The 23,965-nt window shown below is 42.2% G+C and overlaps 1 protein-coding gene across 1 annotated transcript in view; it reads left to right on the plus strand.

Annotated features, from left to right (window-relative positions):
* Positions 1 to 13,684: 13,684 nt before the first annotated feature.
* LOC124595840 overlaps positions 13,685 to 23,965 on the plus strand; it is a 43,164-nt gene continuing 32,883 nt past the window's right edge. The window contains exon 1 of the mRNA XM_047134738.1: positions 13,685 to 13,843. Coding sequence (XP_046990694.1) covers positions 13,774 to 13,843 — 70 coding nt within the window. The 5' untranslated portion in view covers positions 13,685 to 13,773. The remainder of the gene's footprint in view (positions 13,844 to 23,965) is intronic.

A 23,965-nucleotide genomic window follows, 5' to 3' on the forward strand; every position in this document is an offset into this window, starting at 1 on the left:
ATCCCCACATTGAGGAGGAATTTTATCACTCTCCTGTGCAATGATGCAATTTAAGGCATGTGTGCATGCAGCTATGCTAAGAATTACAAACAGAAGTAACAAGGTTATGTGAAAGTATGTCATAGAGTTGTTCACGTTCAAACACACTTGTTACACTCTTTATTTTTCAGTTGGCACATATGACTAATAATTGTCATATTTTAACGTGAGTGACTCTAAACCCACTAAAAAAAAAAAAAAAAAAAAAAAAAAAAAAAAAAAAAAAAAAAAAAAAAAAAATTTTCATGGCTCTGAAGAGGTTAAATGTTAAGCGACAGGAACAGAGCAATGTATCTAACTAACATTAGGGTTGACGAACCAAACAACATGTGACGACGTTCCCTGCTTTATGAATGAAATTATTAATTTCTTGTCGAAGTATAATCTACATTGGTTACATTTGACAAAAGATCTATGTATCAGAGTGAGACATAAGCTCATACACCGTTCAGTAGTATTGTTCTTCTAGTAACTGTGTTAAGTTGTTATAGGCTTGATCACATAACAGTCAGCTAAACTTTGCTTTCAACATGTCACCAAAGATATCTTTCATCCTACATGGTTAAGAACATATCCAATCAAACACAGGCACCTCTCGGTGTGTAGCCTATTGGATTACTGTTTATATGTCATGTGTCTTTGCCATCTGAGTCAAAACTGAGACTGTTTATCAAGTTAGAAAATTTTTCACGATTTCTTAAATGCATCTAATTTCCCCATATTTATCTGTTACGTACTACAAAATCTGTAAAACATTTTGTCTTTTTTGTTACTGCTTTGGTTTCGCTAGCACTTTTATAAACATTTTAAGTTTATGTATCGTATTCACCCTTGGTAGTGCAATGTCTTTTAAGCCAATAAATATATATCGACCCATGTCTTAGGCCCCCCCTCTCCCAACCCATTTTTTGTGTATATTTGTCCATGTCCATTTCTATCTTGATACTGAAAAATTTCACTTTTATTTATTTTATTTCATTGATGCATCTAGTTCCACAGAAGCAAATTGAGGAACAAATCTTCGTGATAAAACCTGTCAGTACATGAAATTACGCCAGAAAAGTTAATAATAAATAAAAATTAGACGAATCCTACGCGATCCACAGATTGGTGAGTATATATTTGCATTATCATCAATATAACACAGGAATTTCCTTATATTTTCCAGGAACTCCCAAATGGGGTGAGTCATGAGGAAACTCATAAATTTCGACTTAAGAGTACAAGGGCTGGTGCTAAGAAATTTTTAATCTTGTTGTTGCTTATTGAAAATGGATGCAGCAGAGTACTGTACGTCTTGAACTGCACTATGTGATATAATGCCTATTTTGCACTCAATATCATAGACTATGAAGCTTGTGTTATCATCAGACAGAAATGTTTTCCAATGCTTTGTCGTATTCCGTACTTACACACACACGCACACAAACACACATTGATCTCTTATATATATACACTATTGGCCATTAAAATTGCTACACCAAGAAGAAATGCAGATGATAAACGGGTATTCATTGGACAAATATATTATACTAGAACTGACATGTGATTACATTTTCATGCAATTTGGGTGCATGGATCTTGAGAAATCAGAACCCCGAACAACCACCTCTGGCCGTAATAACAGCCTTGATACGCCTGGGCATTGACTCAAACAGAGCTTGGACGACGTGTACAGGTACAGCTGCCCATGCAGCTTCAACATGATACCACAGTTCATCAAGAGTAGTGACTGGCGTATTGTGATGAGCCAGTTGTTCGCCCACCATTGATCAGACGTTTTCAATTGGTGAGAGATCTGGAGAATGTGCTGGCCATGGCAGCAGTCGAGTATTTTCTGTATCCAGAAAGGCCCGTACAAGACCTGCAACATGCAGTCGTGCATTATCCTGCTGAAATGTAGGGTTTTGCAAGGATCGAGTGAACGGTAGAGCCACGGGTCATAACACATCTGAAATGTAATGTCCACTGTTAAGGGTGCCGTCAATGCGAACAAGAGGTGGCCGAGACGTGTAACCAATGGCACCCCATACCATCACGCTGGGTGATACACCAGTATGACGATGACGAATACACACTTCTAATGTGTGTTCACCGCGATGTTGCCAAACACGGATGCAACCATCATGATGCCGTAAACAGAACCTGGATTCATCCGAAAAAATGACGTTTTGCCATTCGTGCACCCAGGTTCATCATTGAGTACACCATCGTATGCGCTCCTACCTGTGATGCATCATCAATGGTAACCACAGCGCCATGGTCCCCGAGCTGATAGTCCATGCTGCTGCAAACGTCGTCGAACTGTTCATGCAGATGGTTGTTGTCTTGCAAATCCCCATCTGTTGACTCAGGGATTGAGACATGGCTGCACCATGATCCGTTACAGCCATGCGGGTAAGATGCCTGTAGTCTCAACTGCTACTGATACGAGGCTGTTGGGATCCAGTACGCTGTTCCGTATTACCCTCCTGAACCCACCGATTCCGTATTCTGCTAACAGTCATTGGATCTTGACCAACGAGAGGTATCTGTCGAGAGGCCAGACAAACATGTGGTTCCTGAAGAGGGGCAGCAGCCTTTTCAGTAGTTGCAGGGCAACAGTCTGGATGATTGAGTGATCTGGCCATGTAACACTAACCAAAATGGCCTTGCTGTTCTGGTACTGCAAACGGCTGAAAGCAAGGGGAAACCACAGCCGTAATTTTTTCCGAGGGCATGCAGCTTTACTGTATGATTAAATGATGATGGCGTCCTCTTGGATAAAATATTCCGGAGGTAAAATAGTTCCCCATTCGGATCCCCGGGCGGGGACTACTCTAGGGGACGTCGTTATCAGGAGAAAGAAAACTGGCATTCTAAGAATCGGAGCGTGGAATGTCAGATCCCTTAATTGGGCAGGTAGGTTAGAAAATTTAAAAAGGGAAATGGATAGGTTAAAGTTAGATATAGTGGGAATTAGCGAAGTTCGGTGGCAGGAGGAACAAGACTTTTGATATGGTCAATACAGGGTTATAAATACAAAATCAAATAGGGGTAATGCAGCAGTAGGTTTAATAATGAATAGAAAAAATAGGAGTATGGGTAAGCTACTACAAACGGCATAGTGAACGCATTATTGTGGCCAAGATAGACACAAAGCCCCCATCTACTACAGTAGTACAAGTTTATATGTCAACTAGCTCTGCAGATGACGAAGAAATTGATGAAATGTATGAGGAGATAAAAGAAATTATTCAGGTATTGAAGGGAAACGAACATTTAATAGTCATGGGTGACTGGAATTCGAGAGTAGGGAAAGGGAGAGAAGGAAACGCAGTAGGTGAATATGGATTGGGGCTAAGAAGTGAAAGAGGAAGCCACCTGGTAGAATTTTGCGCAGAGCATAACTTAATCATAGCTAACACTTGGTTCAAGAATCATGAAAGAAGAGTGTATACATGGAAGAACCCTGGAGATACTAAAAGGTATCGGACAGATTATATAGTGGTAAGACAGAGATTTAGGAACCAGGTTTTAAATTGTAAGACATTTCCAGGGGCAGATGTGGACTCTGACCACAATCTATTGGTTATGAACTGTAGATTAAAACTGAAGAAACTGCAAAAAGGTGGGAATTTAAGGAGATGGGACCTGGATAAACTGAAAGAACCAGAGGTTATACAGAGTTTCAGGGAGAGCATAAGGGAACAATTGACAGGAATGGGGGAAAGAAACACAGTAGAAGAAGAATGGGTAGCTTTGAGGGATGAAATAGCCAAGGCAGCAGAGGATCAAATAGGTAAAAAGATGAGGGCTAGTAGAAACCCTTGGGCAACAGAAGAAATATTGAATTTAATTGATGAAAGGAGAAAATATAAAAATGCAGTAAATGAAGCAGGCAAAAAGGAATACAAATGTCTCAAAAATCAGTTCGACAGGAAGTGCAAAATGGCTAAGCAGGGATGGCTAGAGGACACATGGGGTAAGATAGACACTGCCTACAGCAAAATTAAAGAGACATTTGGAGAGAGGAGAACCACTTGCATGAATGTCAAGAGCTTTGATGGAAACCAAGTTCTAAGCAAAGAAGGGAAAGCAGAAAGGTGGAAGGAGTATATAGAGGGTCTATACAAGGGTGATGTACTTGACGACAATATTATGGAAATGGAAGAGGATGTAGATGAAGATGAAATGGGAGATATGATACTGCGTGAAGAGTTTGACAGAGCACTGAAAAACCTGAGTCGAAACAAGGCCCCCGGAGTAGACAACATTCCATTGGAACTACTGACGGCCTTGGGAGAGCCAGTCCTGACAAAACTCTACCATCTGGTGAGCAAGATGTATGAGACAGGCGAAATACCATCAGACTTCAAGAAGAATATAATAATTACAATCCCAATGAAAGCAGGTGTTGACAGATGTGAAAATTACCGAACTATCAGTTTAATAAATCACAGCTGCAAAATACTAACGCGAATTCTTTAGAGACGAATGGAAAAACTGGTAGAAACCGACTTTGGATTCCGAAGAAATATTGGAACACGTGAGGCAATACTGACCCTACGACGTATCTTAGAAGAAAGATTAAGGAAAGGCAAACCTACGTTTCTACCTTTTGTAGACTCAGAGAAAGCTTTTGACAATGTTGATTGGAATACCCTCTTTCAAATTCTGAAGGTGGCAGGGGTAAAATACAGGGAGTGAAAGGCTATTTACAATTTGTACAGAAACCAGATGGCAGTTATAAGAGTCGAGGCGTATGAAAGGTTTAGCAGTGGTCGGGAAGAGAGTGAGACAGGGCTGTAGCCTATCCCCGATGTTATTCAATGTGTGTATTGAGCAAGCAATAAAGGAAAAAAAAGAAAAGTTCGGAGTAGGTATTAAAATCCATGAAGAAGAAATAAAAACTATGACGTTCGCCGATGACATTGTAATTCTCTCAGGGACAGCAAAGGACGTGGAAGAGCAGCTGAACGGAATGGACAGTGTCTTGAAAGGAGGGTATAAGATGAACATCAACAAAAGCAAAACGAGGATAATGGAAAGTAGTCGAATTAAGTCGGGTGACGCTGATGGAATTAGATTAGGAAATGAGACACTTAAAGTAGTAAAGGAGTTTTGCTATTTGGGGACCAAAATAACTGATGATGGTCGAAGTAGAGAGGATATAAAATGTAGAATGGCAATGGCGAGGAAAGCGTTTCTGAAGAAGAAAAATTTGTTAACATATAGTATAGATTTAAATGTCAGGAAGTCGTTTCTGAAAGTATTTGTATGGAGTGTAGCCATGTATGGAAGTGAAACATGGACGATAAATAGTTTAGACAAGAAGAGAATAGAAGCTTTCGAAATGTGGTGCTACAGAAGAATGTTGAAGATTAGATGGGTAGATCACATAACTAATGAGGAGGTATTGAATAGAATTGGGGAGAAGAGGAGATTATGGCACAACTTGACTAGAAGAAGGGATCGGTTGGTAGGACATGTTCTGAGATGAAGAATCTTGCACGGGATAGAGTAGCATGGAGAGCTGCATCAAACCAGTCTCAGGACTGAAGACCACAACAACAATAGTGTATGCGAGGTCAATCACCACAGTAATGAGAGTGGCTGCAGGTGGTGATGTCTGATTGTGTACAGTTAAGTAAGGGATGCCTCACGGGTCAGTGCTGTGTGTGTGTGGTCGCAGCACTGACCTCTGAGGAGCCCCTCTCTTAACTATACCCTGTCAGACGCCACCTCCCAGCGGTTCTCATCATTGTGGTGAATGATCTCAGTTAAATTTTCAAAATGGTATAGAAATAACACCACTGGTCAGAATGACGTCAAATTGCTACGGAATACTATCGGAGAAGGAGGGAAACATATGGCAGAAGAAAAAAAACTGTGTGAAAATTGATCAATGTGTCAGAATACGTAAAGGAAAACACCTGTCATGCGCACGACCTGTTGAAGTTGCTATAAACACGCCGGGTTCACGGCTTTTCCTCCTTTTGCGTCTGCGACATTCGCCAGGACCGTCTCAATACAGGATTGCACTGTGCTTGTAAAGTTGTATTACAAGAATGATACCGAGCGAGGTGGCGCAGTGGTTAGCACACTGGACTCGCATTCGGGAGGACGACGGTTCAATCCCGTCTCCAGCCATCCTGATTTAGGTTTTCCGTGATTTCCCTAAATCGTTTCAGGCAAATGCCGGGATGGTTCCTTTGAAAGGGCACGGCCGATTTCCTTCCCCATCCTTCCCTAACCCGAGCTTGTGCTCCGTCTCTAATGACCTCGTTGTCGACGGGACGTTAAAAAACACTAACCCAACCTAACCTACAAGAATGATAACGGTGCACACGTCACTCTGCAGAAGTCCCGGACACTGAAAGGCTTCAAAAAAGGCGTTGATCCGATGACTGCCATGGGTCTGGAGCAAATGGTTACGGAAATTCGAAAAGACTGGTTCTTTTGGTGTGCAACCTGGTAGAGAGAGGAAACTAATTGATTCGACGTCAGTGGAAGCAGTGGCCATAATGATGCAGGAGGAGACGAGTGGTGGTACGCAAACGTGTAGTGCACGGAGAATTGCACGAACATTGGACATACCCGTGAACACGGTGCGTAAAATCCTACAAAACACCCTTCTTTGCTATCCATTCAAAATTAACTATGTGCGCTTGTTGCTTACTGCTGACTTGCTAGCAAGAGAGACATTTGCTTTAGAATTTTTTGCTCTCATGGAAGTGGACAATGACTGGCCGTGGAAGATTATGTGGACAGACGAAGCCCACTTCCATCTGACAGGATATGTCAATACACAAAATTGTCGAATATGGGCAACGGAAAATCCACACGCAAATCAACCAGTACCACTTCATCCTTAAAAGGTCACTGTGTGGTGCAGGTTTATGGCATCATTTATCAAAGACATATTTTTTCGAAGAGTCAGGTGCTTCCGGTCCTGTTACCTGTACCGTCACTGGAAAGCGCTATGAGTGTCTTTTGCGCAACCATGTCAGTCCAGCTCTCCAACAGGGCTGGGATCATTTTTACGCAAGATGGCGCACCTCCGCACATTGCTAATCCAATTACGCTGAAGCGCCACTTCGGAAATGCTAGAATTATCAGCCGCCGTTTCGCTACAGCCTGCCCGCCCCGGTCACCTGAGCTTAATCCGTGTGACTTTGGGCTGTGGGGCTATCTGAAAGATGTTGTGTTCAGTGTTCCGATTGCAAACTTAACTGCATTGAAGGCATGCATTGCGCAACACATTCTGAAAGTGACCCCAGAAACACTTTGATCAGTTGTGGAACATGCTGTTTCTCGATTTCAGCTTGTTGCAGAAAACGGTGGACAGCATATTGAACATGTTTTACGCCAGTCACACGGAAATTAATAATCCGATTTGATTTTGATTGATGCTTTTTATGCGGTTTTGGTCTCAGGACGATTAAAAACCGATGTGATTGATGCTTCTTATGCGATTTGTGGTCTCAGCACAATTAAAAACCGATGTGACTGATGCTTTTTTTCTTGTTTTTGGCCTCAAGACAATTAAAACCGATTTCTCCCATCCGATGTGGTATGACCTTGCCATGGTGGATGGGCTTACGTAACTAACAGTATCACACCTGTACACCCATGCACAGTGAGTAGTGCAGTTTGTTTAACGCCAAACGTACACCTTAGGCATCGTTGTATGATTCATTTGTCATTTGTAGTCGTCCACTATTAAATTATGATGCTTATAGGGCCATGTATTGCTACATTTTGTAACTATTTATTTTTCTTCTGCCATAAGTTTTCCCCCTTCTCCGCTAATAGTCCGTTGCAATTTTACGTCGTTCTGACCAGTGGTGTTATTTCTACAGCGGTTTGAAAATTTAATTATAAGCATCATGTATGTACAGGCTGAATTTTTCCGTCGTGAACAGACTCTATGGATTGATCGATGAGAGGATATGGATCAAAAACTATCTAATGAACTATGTCCAGGAATGTGTGGTTCCCATGCTAGAGACCTTTTATTCAGTCATACATTGATACAGAGACTGCAGATTATTACATGGTGTACCGTGCAGCCACGGTTACAGTAAGTGCTGGAAATGGTTTCAAAAAATGGTTCAAATGGCTCTGAGCACTATGGGACTCAACTGCTGAGGTCATTAGTCCCCTAGAACTTGGAACTAGTTAAACCTAACTAACCTAAGGACATCACAAACATCCATGCCCGAGGCAGGATTCGAACCTGCGACCGTAGCGGTCTTGCGGTTCCAGACTGCAGCGCCTTTAACCGCACGGCCACTTCGGCCGGCTGGTTTCCATGTGCCTCAACACACAGCAGGATGTTCTGTCTCAAATGTTCACATCGGCCAGGATGCATCCAGACATTGTCAAATGCAGCGTGAATATGCTGCTCCGTTGTCTCCGAATCTGGAATGGGCTCTGAATACACGATACTTTATAGAGATGGCTCCATAAACAACAATCGCACAGTTTGAGATCCGGTGAACGAGCAGGCCATACAATTGGACACCATCATCTGATCCATCGACCAGGAAAGACACGATTGAGATGCAACTGGACATTAATGGTGAAGTGGAGTGGGGCACTATCATGTAGCAGCCACATAACCCTCCGAGTCATCAGTGGCACTTCTTACAGCAGGGGAAGCAAAGTCACCCACAAGAAACGTCGATAGTTCCGGCCTGTTAGGCGATGTGGAAGGAAGACTGGTCCCAAAGTACAGTCGCCAATTATCCCAGCCCACACATTCTGGCTGCACCGATGCTGATGATTCGCTGTTACCAAACTATGGCGTTCTGTGTACTATCTCACAGATGACTTGTTACGAAAGCTGATGATACCACTCCGTGTAAAGGTGGCCTCACCTGTGAATAGGATGGATGACACAAATCGCAGAATTGTGATTGCCTGGTGAAGAAACCAGTGACAAAATGCTCCCAATGTGGAAGTCTGTCATTAATAAGGCCTGCACACCTGTAAGTGATGAGTGTAGTAACAACTGTCACAGAGAATGTTCCACATGGTCATCTGGCTTAGCCTGAACTGGTTGGCTAATTGCCTCGTACTGACGAGGCAGTCGCCTTCCACAGTGTTAATCACATTTTCCTCCTAGTTTGGTGTCCGAACACTTGTGATACGACCTTCATCAGTTGCTGCTTCCTGAAACGACGCTGTCGAAGACAAACGGCGAAACACCGTTGCAAACATTGAATTCTGTGGTTGCTGTCGGCACGGATAGGTCTCCTGATACAACCTTGCTGCCCACCGCCAATTGCCATTTGCCTTTCTGTAATTAAAAACTATGTCAGCAAGCTCTCGATTCGAATACCGAATCACTGTGTACAACGTTGTATCACATCCACTACAATGTGAATCAGCAAGAGAAGTGAATACGACACAACATTACCGATTAATATGGCAGGAGAGGGCACCAGGGCATGACATATGAGGAGCAGTTCCACCCTCTAGGAGGAAATCATGCATATTCTAGCAGTGGGTGCATGGTACAGCGCACATTAGACCACAGTATGATTGAATAAAAGGTCTCTAGCATGGAAACAATGCATTTCCAGACGTAAGTTCGTTAGACCTTTTTTGTCCTTTATCCTCTCATCAATCAAACCCTGAAAGTATATATATGTGTGTGTGTGTGGGGGGGGGGGGGGGGGTTGCATTTCCCATCTGTACTTTGGTTATAGGCTTAAAATATCAGCATTCTTTTAGAGTAGTATGTAAATTCATGTACTATCTAACAATTTTAGATATTTCATTGTTCTGTAAATTTTCTTAGAACAGTAGCACCATACGCCAGTAAAGATACTTCTTCCGCTATCAGATGCCTCTCCTCCTACTTCTCCCTGTTCTGGTTTTGTACATTTCCTAAAGCATCTCAGGTGATTCCTCCTTCTGCAATATTAGTTTCGCCTAAGCTGTTTGTTGTAGGCTCTCATCTATATGAGTTACGACTGGTTTGTTGGGTTGGGTTGTTGTGTTGTTTCTGCGGGAGGAGACCAGACAGCGAGGTCATCGGTCTCATCGGATTAGAGAAGGAAGAGGAAGGAAGTCGGCCGTGCCCTTTCAAAGGAACCATCCCGGCATTTGCCTGGAGCGATTTAGGGAAATCACGGAAAACCTAAATCAGGATGGCCGGACGCGGGATTGAACCGTCGTCCTCCTGAATGCGAGTCCAGTGTGCTATCCACTGCGCCACCTCACTCGGTGGACTGGTTTGTGACTGGTCCAATTGCCCCCCCCCCCCCCTCCACACCTTACTTGAGTACTCAAATTAATCACGTGATTTATTGATTTACTTCAGAATACTGTTTCAATTTTCATCGTTGGTGTTTGTTCCTGTTATCTAGAAGTTTTTTTACTGTTTTTGTATTGTCCAACAACTTACAATGTAAGCTTCTAATTGCACCACAACCATACAACCATGCCACCTGGTGTCATCTGTGGGTAGCAGAGCAATAACATCAAAGATGTAATTTTGTGACACGATGCTTTGTATTAAGGCGTTTTTATGGTATGTAAATTTGACTGAATGTTTTTAACTATTTTTTCTCTTAATGCCATGTATAAGTTTTGCTTGTTGTTTCATTTTTCAGTATATTCTGGTGATGGAATGCGCCTGAAACGTGTCAGTAAGTATAATTTTTAGCAAGTCTTCTTTTGATGTTAGAGTCCAAATTAAACAGTAATATGATGTGTGATCAGAGTCTGTGTAGTGGTGGCATACTTCTTGGACGACTTTCTACGCTAATAGATCTTACAATTGAGTAAATATAATTTTTAACAAGTAATCTGTTGATTTTAGTGTCCTAATAAAACAGTAATATAGATGGGCTCGGAGTCTGTATAATGGTCGCAGACTTCTTGCGCGACTTTCTTCACCCATGGATCTTCCAATTGAGCCATCTGACCATGCCTCATGGTTCGAGTAAGGAGGCTGGCCTGTCTAAGAAAGACAAGTGTTCGTTCGGTATACAGTTTTGTAGTTGTTGTGTTCTTCAGTTTGAAGATTCATTTGATACACCTCTCGCCGCTAGTTATCCTTTGAAAATCATTTAATCTCTGCATAACTACATCTATTTGAACCTGGTCTTCTCTACAACATTCCCCCACCCCAAGAGACGTACCTACAGGCACACACTTACTTCCAGTATCAAACTGACGATTTATTAATTCAGTATATTTCCTATAAACGGATCTCGCCTTTAAGTGAAATTGTACCATAAATTTATTGTTTCCGTACTGTGTTTTAGTACTACATCATTAGAAAACCGATCTTCGCATGTAACATTCATCATTCTTCTGTAGCACCATATTTCAAATATTTCTGATTTCTCTTTGTCTCAACTACTTATCGCCAACATTTCACTTCGATGCAAGGCTACATTCTACGCTATTCTTGGTGTTAACAAATTTCTATTTTTCGGAAGTATTTTTTTTTTACTATCTATAGTCTACATTTGATACCGTCTCTAGACCGTCCATCATCTGTTATTTTGGTGCCCAGGTATCAAAACTCATTTACTAAGATTAGTGCCAGATTTCCCTATGTAATTCCGTCAGCTTTACACAATTTAATTTGCCTACCCTTCGTTGTCCTTATTTTAATTTAGTTGATATTCATTTTATAACCTCTTTTCAGGACACAATTCACTCCGCTCTACTATCTTCCAAGTCCTTTGCTATATCCGACAGACTTATAATGTAATCTGCAAACCTCACCGATTTTCCTATCCTTGAGCTTTAATTCCCTTTCCGAATTTGTGCTTTTTTCCTTTTCTGCTTGCTCACGTACAGATTAATATTGGAGATAAACTGAAGCGCCAAAGAAACTGGTATGGCATGCGTATTCAAATACAGAGATATGTAAACAGACAGAATGCTGCGTTACGGTCGGCAACGCCTATATAAGACAACAAGTGTCTGGCGCAGTTCTTAGACCGGTTACTGTTGTTACAATGCCACAGTATCAAGGTTTAAGTTAGTTTGAACGTGGTGTTACAGTCGGCGACGAGCGATGGGACACGGCATCTCCGAGGTAGCAGTGAAGTGGGAATTTCCCGTTCGACCATTTCATGAGTGAACCGTGAATATTAGGAATCCGGTAAAACATCAAATCTCCGACAGCGCTGCGGCTGGAAAAAGACCCTGCAAGAACGGGACCAACGACGTCTGAAGAGAATCGTTCAGCGTGATAGAAGTGAAACCCTTCCGCAGATTGCTGCAGATTTCAATGCTGGGCCATCAACAGGTGTCAGTGAGCGAACCATTCAACGAATCATCATCGATACCGGCTTTCGGAGCCTAAGTCCCACTCGTATAGCCTTGATGACTGCACAGCAACAATCTTTACTCCTCACCTGGGCCTGTCAACACCTCCATTGAACTATTGATGACTGGAAACATGTTGCCTGGTCGGACGAGTCTCGTTTCAAACTATATCGAGCGAATGGACGTTATGAGTATGGAGACAACCTCATGACTCCATGGACCTTGCATGTCAGCAGGGGCAGTTGAAGCTGGTGGAGGCTCTATAATTGTGTGTGGCATAAGCAGTTGGAGTGACATGGGACACCTGATATGCCTAGATAAGACTCTGACAGGTGACACGTACGTAAGCGTCCTGTTTATCCATTAATGTCCATTGTGCATTCCGATGGACTTGGACAATTCCTGTAGGACAATGCAACACCCCACACGTCTAGAATTCCTACAGAGTGGCTCCAGGAACACTCTTCTGAGTTTAAACACTTCCGCTGCCCACCAAACTCCCCAGACATGAACATTATTGAGCATATCTGGGATGCCTTGCAACGTTCTGTTCAGAAGAGACCTTCATCCCTTCGCACTCTTAATAATTTATGGACAGCCCTGCATGATTCAGGGTGTCGGTTACCTCCAGCACTACTTAAGATATTAGTCGAGTCCTTGCCACGTCGTGTTGTGACACTTCTGCGTGCTCGTGGGGGGCCTTACACGTTATTAGTCAGGTGTACCAGTTTCTTTGGCTCTTCAGTGTATAATATAATTCTTGTCTCACTCCTCTCTCAACTATCGCCCTCTTTTATGTTCTTCGGTTCTTATAACTGCAGTCAGAGTTCTACACAAATCATAGATAATCTTTCATTTCCTGTATATATTCCTGCCACTTTCATAATTGCAAAGAATGCATTGAGTTATCATTGTCAAAAGGTTTCTTCGAATTTTAGAATGCTGTTAAATGTAGGCTTGCCTGTCTTCAGTCTGTTTTCTAAAGTAAGTCGTAGGTTCAATGTTGTCTGGTAGCCAAACTGCTCTTTCCCGAGATCGGCTTCTAACAGTTTCAACTTGTCACACATGTAACGTACGATTACAAAACATTCCATCAATGGGATTCGATCCGTGTACTTCAATGTCGAGATCAGCAGCACTCTTTCTTTGTTGTGACTTTAGTAACACTGAGATGGAATTAATGGGTGGGGATACGTGACGGCTCGTGTAAGAGGCAGCTGAGGGGAAAGGGGACACGGAAGTGTGCGAAATGGGAACTTGAAGTCGTGGACCAGGAAGTGAGCGGCAATGACGAATAGATAAGCAAAATAGAAGTGCACCGGAAAGCGCTCCCCACCCCTTTTTATCATACAAGTATGACCCACACCGCCGGCTCTCAGAATCACACAGCTTCCTGTCAGAAGTGTTCACAACAGTTCAACGACGGCCTGACACGATACAGTCTTGTGCGAAATGGATGTCCGAGTGTGTCAAGATCGTCTTCAGGCGCTGCTGATTCTGCTCGCCATCTTCGTGAGCCCTGGTGAGTACGAATACATTCTAGCTATTGTGGGTAGCGAGAGAGATATTAGAAAGAACAATAGAGCTGTTATAACCAGCGAACTAAATCAACTGATAATGGCCCCTTAGCTGAAATAGAATGTTTCAGATTTACTTTAATCTGGTAACATCCTTTTATTTTATTATTCCGAGTTCCATGGACCCATGTAGTGAGTGTTTCGCTCATGTGTAGAACATGTTATATGTTACTGCCACATTAAGTATTCTTAGGGACATACTTTACTTCATGGCCAGGTTTCTACGGCCATAATGATCATGAGTAACGCAATATTATTGACGAAGTATTATGTTAATTCAGTTACAAACTGTTACTAAACACTATGCGAATTCGTTCCATCATCATGCAAATACTAAGATACTGTACAGATAACACACACAAGATATTACAGCGACAATAAGTGGTTCATCACATTATAATCTATATAAATGTTCGTTTGTTCAGAGTCGCATATCTCCGAAAGATCGTCACCGACTGCTTTGAAATTTTGACAAAATGTTGCATTCAAATATGCGCGTGTATTTCTATGCCCGCTGGAGCGCCATGTACAATATACAAATACATATGCAATGATTATAGGGAAAATCTATATAAAAATATAAATGTTCTTCCGTGCAAAATCTTAAATCTTCGAAAGTTCTTCAATGACTGGTTTGAAATTTTGACACAACATTAAATTCGAATATGCGCCTGTTTATATATACCAATTTTTTAAATATATGTACTATATAAATATATATGTAATAAGTAAAAGGGAAAAATATTACCAGAGATCTCAAAAACTACTCGGCCGATTTGCTTCAAATTTTTACACATTGGTGTAATAAACGCTTGGACACACACACGCTACATATTTTTGATATATATATATATATATATATATATATATATATATATATATAATTTCCGTAATTTATAACGACGCTTCACACACACACATAACACACACATATACATGAAACGTCGTTATAAAATACGGAAATTGTATTTGTGGCTTATCGGTTTATGATTAGAATACTACTATCGAATCTGAATTTGCAATACCAATAAGCAAAGCTCAAGGTCAGAGGGAGGGGTTGGAGGAGATGGACAGGGAGAGAGGGCAGGAGGAGATGGAGATAGAGAGGGAGAAGAAGATGGATGGAGAGAGCAGGAAGAATATCGTGGACAGAGAGGGGGGGAAGAAGGAGGAGATGAACAAAGAAAGGGGGAGGAGGTGGTGGACAGAGACGGGAGAAGAAGATTGGGACGCATATTCAATTCTCATACATGTTAGAAATGTGTACCTTCTCTTTTCTTTCTTTTCTATTCAACCAGACTCAGCCACAGCAATGCGTGGCTAGTAATAGCTAGAATACTCTACAGTAATAGTACTTACAGGAATTAAGTTGCAAAATGGAGATCATCGTTGATTGTCAAGAAATTCTTATTCAGAGTAAAAGGATTTTTGTATGAGACAATGTTTTAAATGATTATTGAATTTGCACGGTTCACCAAATAACAGTTCTGACATGAGCTGGTGAGCACGGTATATCTTGATGCTTGCGTAACGTAATCCTTTCACTACCATACTCAGACATTTTTTCTTTGTGTATCTCATGTTTATTTCGTGTATCATGTTCATGATGCATGCTGTTGAATCTGTATAACATTTTATTTTTTACAAAGAAGGAGATCAGTGAGAGAATGAACCTGCAAGACATAATGAGTATTCCCAAGGGTGTGAATAAATTCTTCCAGGAGAGTCTGGGACGGGCTCTATTCGTGATCCTCTTATAAATAGTCAAAATCCGTTCTTGACGATAATTACCTCAGAATGTAGCGACGAACATCAAAACAGAATTAAAGTAACCATGGCGTGCTGCTTTAGCAAACTCTTTTAAACAAATACAGGCAATCACGTCAATATCAAATTAAGCAGACGTCAGTATTTGGCATACACTGATGAGCCAAACGGGAATAGCCGCCTCTGGTACACCTTTGGAACGCAATATAGCAGCGATTCTGCGTTGTGTGGATTTGATGACCCCTGGTAGCCTTCCAGAGATACGTGGGACCAGATGTCTACGCACACGTTATGCAGGTCCCGCGAATTACCCACCGATGGTTTTTGGGGTGGCGATGGTGACAGATTGCATCCCAGATGTGTCCCATCGGGCTCAGATCAGGAAAATCTGGTGGCCAAGACATCTCCATGAGTCCACTATCATGTTCCTCAAACCACTGTAGCGCGATTCTTGCTTGGCGACAACGGACATTTATCGTGCTGAAAGATGCCATCGCCTCCAGGGAAAACATCAAGCATAAAGGAATACTGGTGGTCTGCAATAATTTTCACGTATTAAGGTCGTGGTCCAAGGCATATTTCTATGCCTAACGTTTCGTCTTCTAAAGCTGGAGACATCATCAGGAGCTATAAAGACTCATATAATATGAGGGTTGGAACTTTAATAGAGGCAACTATTTATTTACAGCTCGTACAAAATAGACACGTGCTTCAAAGTTTTACTGACCTTCGAAGTAGTCACCAGCTTTGCGTATAAACTGTTGCCAGCGATGTGAAAGTTGTAGGACACTCTTAGCAGTGCCAGGTGTGTTGGCAGTTCGAGCGGCACGGTCTAATGCCCGACGAATTAGTAGCAGTTCTGAAGCGAATGCCGCGAAGTGTTTCCTTCAGTTTAAAAATCGAATTGAACTTACGAGGGTTTAAGACAGGGGAGTGCAGTAGGTGGTATAGCACTTAGCAGCCCCATCAGTCAAGTCCGCAGCTCGTGGTCGTGCGGTAGCGTTCTAGCTTCCCGCGCTCGAGTTCCCGGCTTCGATTCCCGGCGGGGTCAGGGATTTTCTCTGCCTCGTGATGACTGGGTGTTGTGTGATGTCCTTAGGTTAGTTAGTTTTAAGTAGTTCTAAGTTCTAGGGGACTGATGACCATAGATGTTAAGTCCCATAGTGCTCAGAGTCATTTTTTTGAACCCATCAGTAAAACAAATCAGTAGCAGCTTGCACTGTGCGTGCTTGAGCATTGTCCTGCAAAATGATGGTCAGGTCCTGCAGGAAGTGTCATCACTTTATGCTGTTCATTTTTGGAACACAACCTACGACCAGCTTAGAGACAGAACTGATGACACTTTCTGCAGGACCTAACCATCATTTTGCAGGACAATGCTCAAGCACGTACAGCGCAAGCTGTTACTGATTTGTTTGACTGATGGGGCTGATAAGTGCTATACCGCCTACTGCACTCCCCTGACTTAAGCCCTCGTAAGCTCAACTCGATTTCTAAAGTGAAGGAAACACGTCACGGCTTTCGCTTCAGAACTGCTACTAACTCGTCGGGCAATAGACCGTGCCGCTCGAACTGCCAACACACCTGGCACTGCTAAGAGTGTCCTACAACTTCCACATCACTGGCAACACTGTATACGCAAAGCTGGTGACTACTTCGAATAGCGGTTCTAGGCGCTCAGTCCGGAGCCGCGCGACTGCTACGGTCGCAGGTTCGAATCCTGCCTCGGGCATGGATGTGTGTGATGTCCTTAGGTTAGTTAGGTTTAAGTAGTTCTAAGTTCTAGGGGACTGATGACCATAGATGCTAAGTCCCATAGTGCTCAGAGCCATTTGAACTACTTCGAAGGTCAGTAACACTTTGAAACACGTGTCTATTTTGCACGAGCTGTAAATAAATAGTTGCCACTATTAAAGTTTCAACCCTCGTAGTTTCAAATTTAAAGAAGCTCAGCAAGTCGAAGTGTTTATACGTATCCACGCAACGATGGTGTCGTGACATCAACAGACTGCTGCCTAATATCGTAGCTGTCATGGTGCCTTTGGTTACTACCAAAGGCCCCATGGAACAGCAGGCGATTGTCTAGATTTATTAATACTGCCCCCACTGGCTTGCATCCTTGGCGTAGAGCACGTTTCGAACACCATTCGCCTGGATGACGGCGTATCAGAAAACGATCAGCGATCTGATGTAACAAGAAACTTGTTTCATCCGATCAGGCGAAACGTTTCGATCGGTCAACGGTCAAATTTCGATAGTCTCAAGCAATCTTAATTGACGGTGTCCTGGTTTCAACATGAGAGCAGGCAGAGGTCGCCTGCTGCGGGGACAACATTACCAGCATGTGCGGTGAACGGTACGCTACGAAACGTTAGTGCGTGCTCATCATCTTACAGAGCGGCCAAGTCTCCGAAGGCCGTAATCTGTGATGAGGCGTGAACTTCCAACACCTTGTCCAGTATTCGTGGTTTCCCCGTTCTTCAACCACTTTCCACAGATGTTCACAGTCTTACCACGCGAACAGCCGACTAGCTGCCCCGTTTCGGAGATGTTCGCAGACGCTGGGTTGTTACTATCTTCCCTTATGTCAAGGGAGCCCGTATCGTCACAATAATGATTTCCTATACGCCTCTGCTCCGCTTATAGACGTACTTTCTATACTGTACTTCCTTTATTGCGTTACGAGCACGCGCAGCCACCATTCTCGCGGTGAGCAGTCGTCATAATGTTTCAACTCATCACTGTAATTCACATGTATGTACTGTCCATCTGAGCTTGATATTGACATATGGTTCAAGGACTCGGGGAAGTATCTGCTCTTGCTAGTTCTTCATCTTTGTATTTTATGGTCAAATAACCTCACATATAGCGTGCTGTTTAAAACTTTTGTAAACTGTATGTTGCAGACAGTGAGAGAGAGAAAATTCGATTTAAACCAGTCCAGAAACTATTGAAAAGCAGTGATTCAAGCAGTGCTTAGACTACTGTTGGCGGGTTTATCAGTCAGAATGGCTGTGTTATTAGCAAACTCAATGGCTCGAATGAATCTTTCGCACTTCTCGAGTTTTAAATAACAACATTATTTGAAATAAGCGAAGCCTTTCGGATATGGATAGTTGTGGGAATGAAGAGAAAACATCTTTAAAAATGAACCTAACGATGTGCACTAATAATCATGGACTGTCATCACCTGCTTGTAATTTCTCATTTTCGACCGTAATATTTACATTTACCTGTTGCTGAAGATAAGTTTAATGAGAAATACGAATATAAAATACAAAGAAGTAAATATATGTGAAATGTTCGGATTAGAATGTCGTGTTCACTTCTTACCTGGTATATCACTAAGGCCACAGTAACCTGTAACTTATTTTGAGATTTTAAGTGCACTTTATACTTTATGTAAGTACGTTGGGCCGTAGCAGCAATAAGTAAATCACAATTCAAGGCGACAATGACAAATATGTTTGTCGTTTCGGAAAATATATTCGTCCACTTGTACGACAGGCAGAGTAATGGACTACCGCAGTAGTCGTTGTTAATGTCTATGACAATGCTGTATTTAAGTTATCAAGTTCATAACTACTTAAGAAGTAAAATGGTCAGTAAAATTTTTCTGCAAATGTAACCGTATTCTAACTGTGTAAAATTCTACGACGTGTCGGCCACTATTTCAAACGGCCTTTCTATTTAAATATCAATAATAATAGTAATAATAATTATTATTATACATTCGTAAAACATTGGTATGAAGCTAACCACCCATGGTGCTCTTTTGCGTACGATAGTTAAGCCTCTTTTATGTTAAAATTTTCACAAATAGTAAGTTTTAGCGCAAAATCGGTACGCAATGTCACAAGTTGATTAAAAAAGCTTTTTAACCACACCACGTTCATCGCTGTACGATTATTATGTGTTGATAAAAATGAATATCGACTTGAGAAATAATAAATATTATGAAAAACTACCATAAGAATGAGAGACTGCAAAATAAATAGTGGTGGTCTCCCATTTCGTCCTTCGTGATGGGGCAGGACTGTGATGCTCCACGGCAACGCCGCATGCCCTAACTTGAAGATGTACTGTGTCGCGTTGAAGAAAACCACTCAACGAGTACTCGAACAACTGCATGTGCAATGATAGTCGCAGTATCGTCTGTGACGTTCTGCGTGAGCAAGAATTACATCCGTACCACTTACAAATGATACAAAGCATTGGGTCCAGCCGATTTTCCACAACGTGTTGCCTACTGCACTTGGTTCCTGCACCGCTGCATAGACACACCCCTATTTCCACGTCGAGTTCTGTTCACGGATGAATGTAAGTTCACTAGGGACTGTGTCCAGAATTTGCGAAACAGCCGTGCCGGACAGACGAAACCCTCGTGCCACGCATCTTCAGGCATTTCAGCACCAGTTTGGTATTAACGTGTAGGTAGATAGTCTGAGTGGTCTTGTGATTGGACGATACTTCCTTCCACTGAAGCTAACTGTCCCTGCATGTTTGCCCTTCCTACAAAAGATACTAGACCCGTTCTTGGAAGCTGTGCTACTGAACGTCAGTTAGGAAAATTGGTTTCAGCTAACGATGTACCACCTCACTGAAGAGACTCTAAGTGGGATGGAGAGTGGAGAGTGTGTACCAGAATATGTTTAGTAGGTTCAATGTCTGTAACGAATTTGGTGGCCGCCACATCGAGCCGAGGTTCGGTGGCGGCTATGTTCTTCACAGTATTCTTCTTCTTGTCAGCAGCAGATGTTGTCATCTCGATGTTTTCAATTGTTTTGTAGACTGTTTGACGAGGACGTCGACGGTATCTTCTGTAGGGCATCTTGGCAGCGTTCAATGCAGTTGCCTGTGCAGCAGCAGCAGCGCGAGTGATCCGCTCCGCGGGCCTCGCTCGCTTTTATAGACGCGCGATAGCGCACAAGGAACACCGTGTACAAGACTATTGAAAACGAGTATACAAAGACAATGGGGATGGGGACATATACACAGATTTTCCAAAGTCTTTATTTGCCAGTTCACCAATATGATAGGTACGGTAAGCTATAATATCTCTGTCTACAAAACTTTCCAGGCCGGGAACATTAGGAACTCCTGTACCTCCTCGTACAATGGCTACTGTAAGCCACCCATTGCCATGAGTAAAGGAATCATTAATGTCGATGCTGAAATTCACAACATCGGCTGCAGACAAGAAGAAGAACACAGTGAAGAACACTGCTGCAACTGCACTTGTCGACGGACCGTGTGTTTTCTGTGGATGTCGACTGAATTTCAGCATCGACATTAATGATTCCTTTACTCATGGCAATGGGTGGCTTACAGTAGCCATTGTACGAGGAGGTACAGGAGTTCCTAATGTTCCCGGCTTGGAAAGTTTTGTAGACAGAGATATTATAGCCTACCGTACCTATCATATTGGTGAACTGGCAAATAAAGACTTTGGAAAATCTGTGTATATGTCCCCATCCCCATTGTCTTTGTATACTGTTCTGTATGTATACTGTTCTGTATGTACAGTATGCTGGATACACTTCTATTTTTGAATAATGTAAACACGTAACATTTAAGTGATAATACAAACAAATGGGATTAAGTGGTAAATGAATGTTTCGAGTTGTTACCTAACAACTGTACTGCGTCACGCCTAACACCCACTGAAGTGCCAAAGAAACTGGTATACGATTGAGTATTGAAATGCAGAGATATGCAAACGGGAAGAATACGGAGCTGCGGTCGGCAACGCCTACATAAGACAACAAGTGTCTGACGCAGTTGTTAGATCGGTTACTGCTGCTACAATGGCAGTAATCAAGATTTAAGTGAGTTTGAAAGTGGTGTTATAGTCGGCGTATGAACGATTGGACACAGCATCTCCGAGGTAGCGATGAAGCGGGGATTTTCCCGTACGACAGTTTTTACGAGTGTACCGTGAATACCAGGAGCCCAGTAAAACATCAAATCTCCGACATCGCTGCGGCTGGAAAAAGACGCTGCAAGAACGGGACCAACGACGATTGAAGAGAATCGTTCAACGTGACAGAAGTGCAGCCATTCCGCAGATTGCTGCAGATTCCAACGCTGTGACATCAACAAGTGTCAGCGAGTGAACCATTCAACGAAGCATTATCGATATGGGCTTTCGGAGCTGAAGGCCCACTCGTGTACCCTTGATGACTGCGCAACAAGAAGCTTTACGCCTCGCATGGGCCCGTCAACACCGACATTGGACTATGGATGACTGGAAACATGTTGCCGTTCGTTTCAAATTACATCGAGAGGATGTATGGAGACAACCTCATGAATCCATGAACCCTGCATGTCAGCAGGGGCAGTTAAAGCTAGTGGAAACTCTATAATGGTGTGGAGCATGTGCAGTTGGAGTGATATGGGACACCTGATACGTCTAGATACGACTCTGACAGGTGACACGTACGTAAGCATCCTGTTTGTCCAATAATGTCCATTGTGCATTCCAACGGACTTTGGCAATTTCAACAGGACAATGCGACACCCCACACGTCCAGAATTGCTACAGAGTGGCTCCATGAATACTCTTCTGAGTTTAAACACTTCCGCTGGCCACCAAACTCCCCAGACATGAACATTATTAAGCATATCTGCGATGCCTTGCAACGAGCTTTTAGAAGAGATCTACATCCCACCCTGCTCTTACGGATTTACGGAGAGCTCCGCAGGATTCATGGTGTCAATTCCCTCAAGCACTAGTTCAGACATTAGTCGAGTCCATACCACGTCGTGTTGCGGCACTTCTGCATGTTTGTGGGGGCCCTGCACGATATTAGGTAGATATAGAAGATTCTTTGGCTCTTCAGTGCTGCTCTTCAAGTAGAAACGGATGAGTAAAACATCTGAAAAGACACCGTCGTAGAACGGAAGCGGTATGTTTTCGGATATGGGTTCCCATCCAGAATATTATGTACTCACTCCGTTCTACAAGTCCTAGAAGTTTGTAGCGGGAATTTCCGAACACCCTCCACTGTTTTATACGGTAGAGCGAGTGTAGATGACTGAAAAAAAATTCCGTACTGTATTGTAGGTATGTTCATCTACACTCTGTCAATGAACCAAAATAAAGAAGTTTCAAAGAAGATACCATTTTCAGAGCTAGAAGGGAGAAAACAATTGTGGAGTGTTAACGCTGGAAAGATGACCTCTCAAGACGTTTTGACCTTCTAAAAACTGTATTGGGCGAAACCCAACACAACATCCAGTCATTGAGTAGTCCAATTGGCAGGTCATCACAATAAAGTGTCAAACTGAGGAGACAAGGACTGTATTGACTCAATCCTAGGCTGTTTTGAGTCACCTCTACCGGTCAATTTGGGGATGTTTTGGAGAGTTTCTTTCATTCATGTCTTCTATGTAACGTTTTACCCAAACAGTCCACTGACATAGCTTTCAAACGACATTTTTTTCAACTTGTGTTATGCCAGTTAACGTTAAAAGGTAGGAGGCATCAACAAAATGAAATAGATCCGGTAAAAAGACAAGTCTTGACGGTAAAAATGTGCTACCAAAGTCGAATAAGCGTTTATAAAGTATTTGCTGTTTCTCCATTTTGAGGCGTATTAATTAAAAGCATTTTTGCTGGTTATTTATTTTTGTTGATATTCAACCAAATTTCTTCAACTGATGTTTTTTTTCTGACTGAGGTTTTATGTTTTCAATAATAATAAACATAGATTTGCAGATCGTTCAATCAAAAAAGTTTTAATAATATCAGAACATGAATTTTTTTATATGTACTTACATTTCAGGCGTCAAAAGTAATCTAAAATGTTTTATGTGCAGTCATTTTCGCGTACATCATGTCGTATTTTGTTCTTAACACGACACATTCTCAAATTCGTCGAATCAGGTATGTCAAAACTGAAAATGTGGAAATTTACCCTCCTCTTGCGTAAATTTCTGGTGACGCCCTGATAAGAAGTCATTTCCTGTTTAGTTCAAATAACGATCTTCGCCTTCCAGATTACGTAGTCGTTATTTTCGAAGTTCTGTTTGTACACAATTGCTTACAACATAAGGAAATATACATCTTTGCTGTATGCTGTTGAAACAAGGCTATTCCGAAATTTTGTGGAGTTCGTGATGACTTCTAAAAAGAGAATTGCTCAACATTCGAGATATTCATGTTCAAGACTGTGTAAAGGTATCTCTAATTAGTGGATTGAAATTAGGTTAGTTAGGTTTAAGTAGTTCTAAGTTCTAGGGGACTGATGACCTCAGATGTTAAGTCCCTGCCGAGCGGAAAAAAAGTTTTCGAGCGC

The sequence above is a fragment of the Schistocerca americana genome, chromosome 2 (assembly GCF_021461395.2).
Source record: "Schistocerca americana isolate TAMUIC-IGC-003095 chromosome 2, iqSchAmer2.1, whole genome shotgun sequence".
Classification (NCBI taxonomy): Eukaryota; Metazoa; Arthropoda; class Insecta; order Orthoptera; family Acrididae; genus Schistocerca; species Schistocerca americana.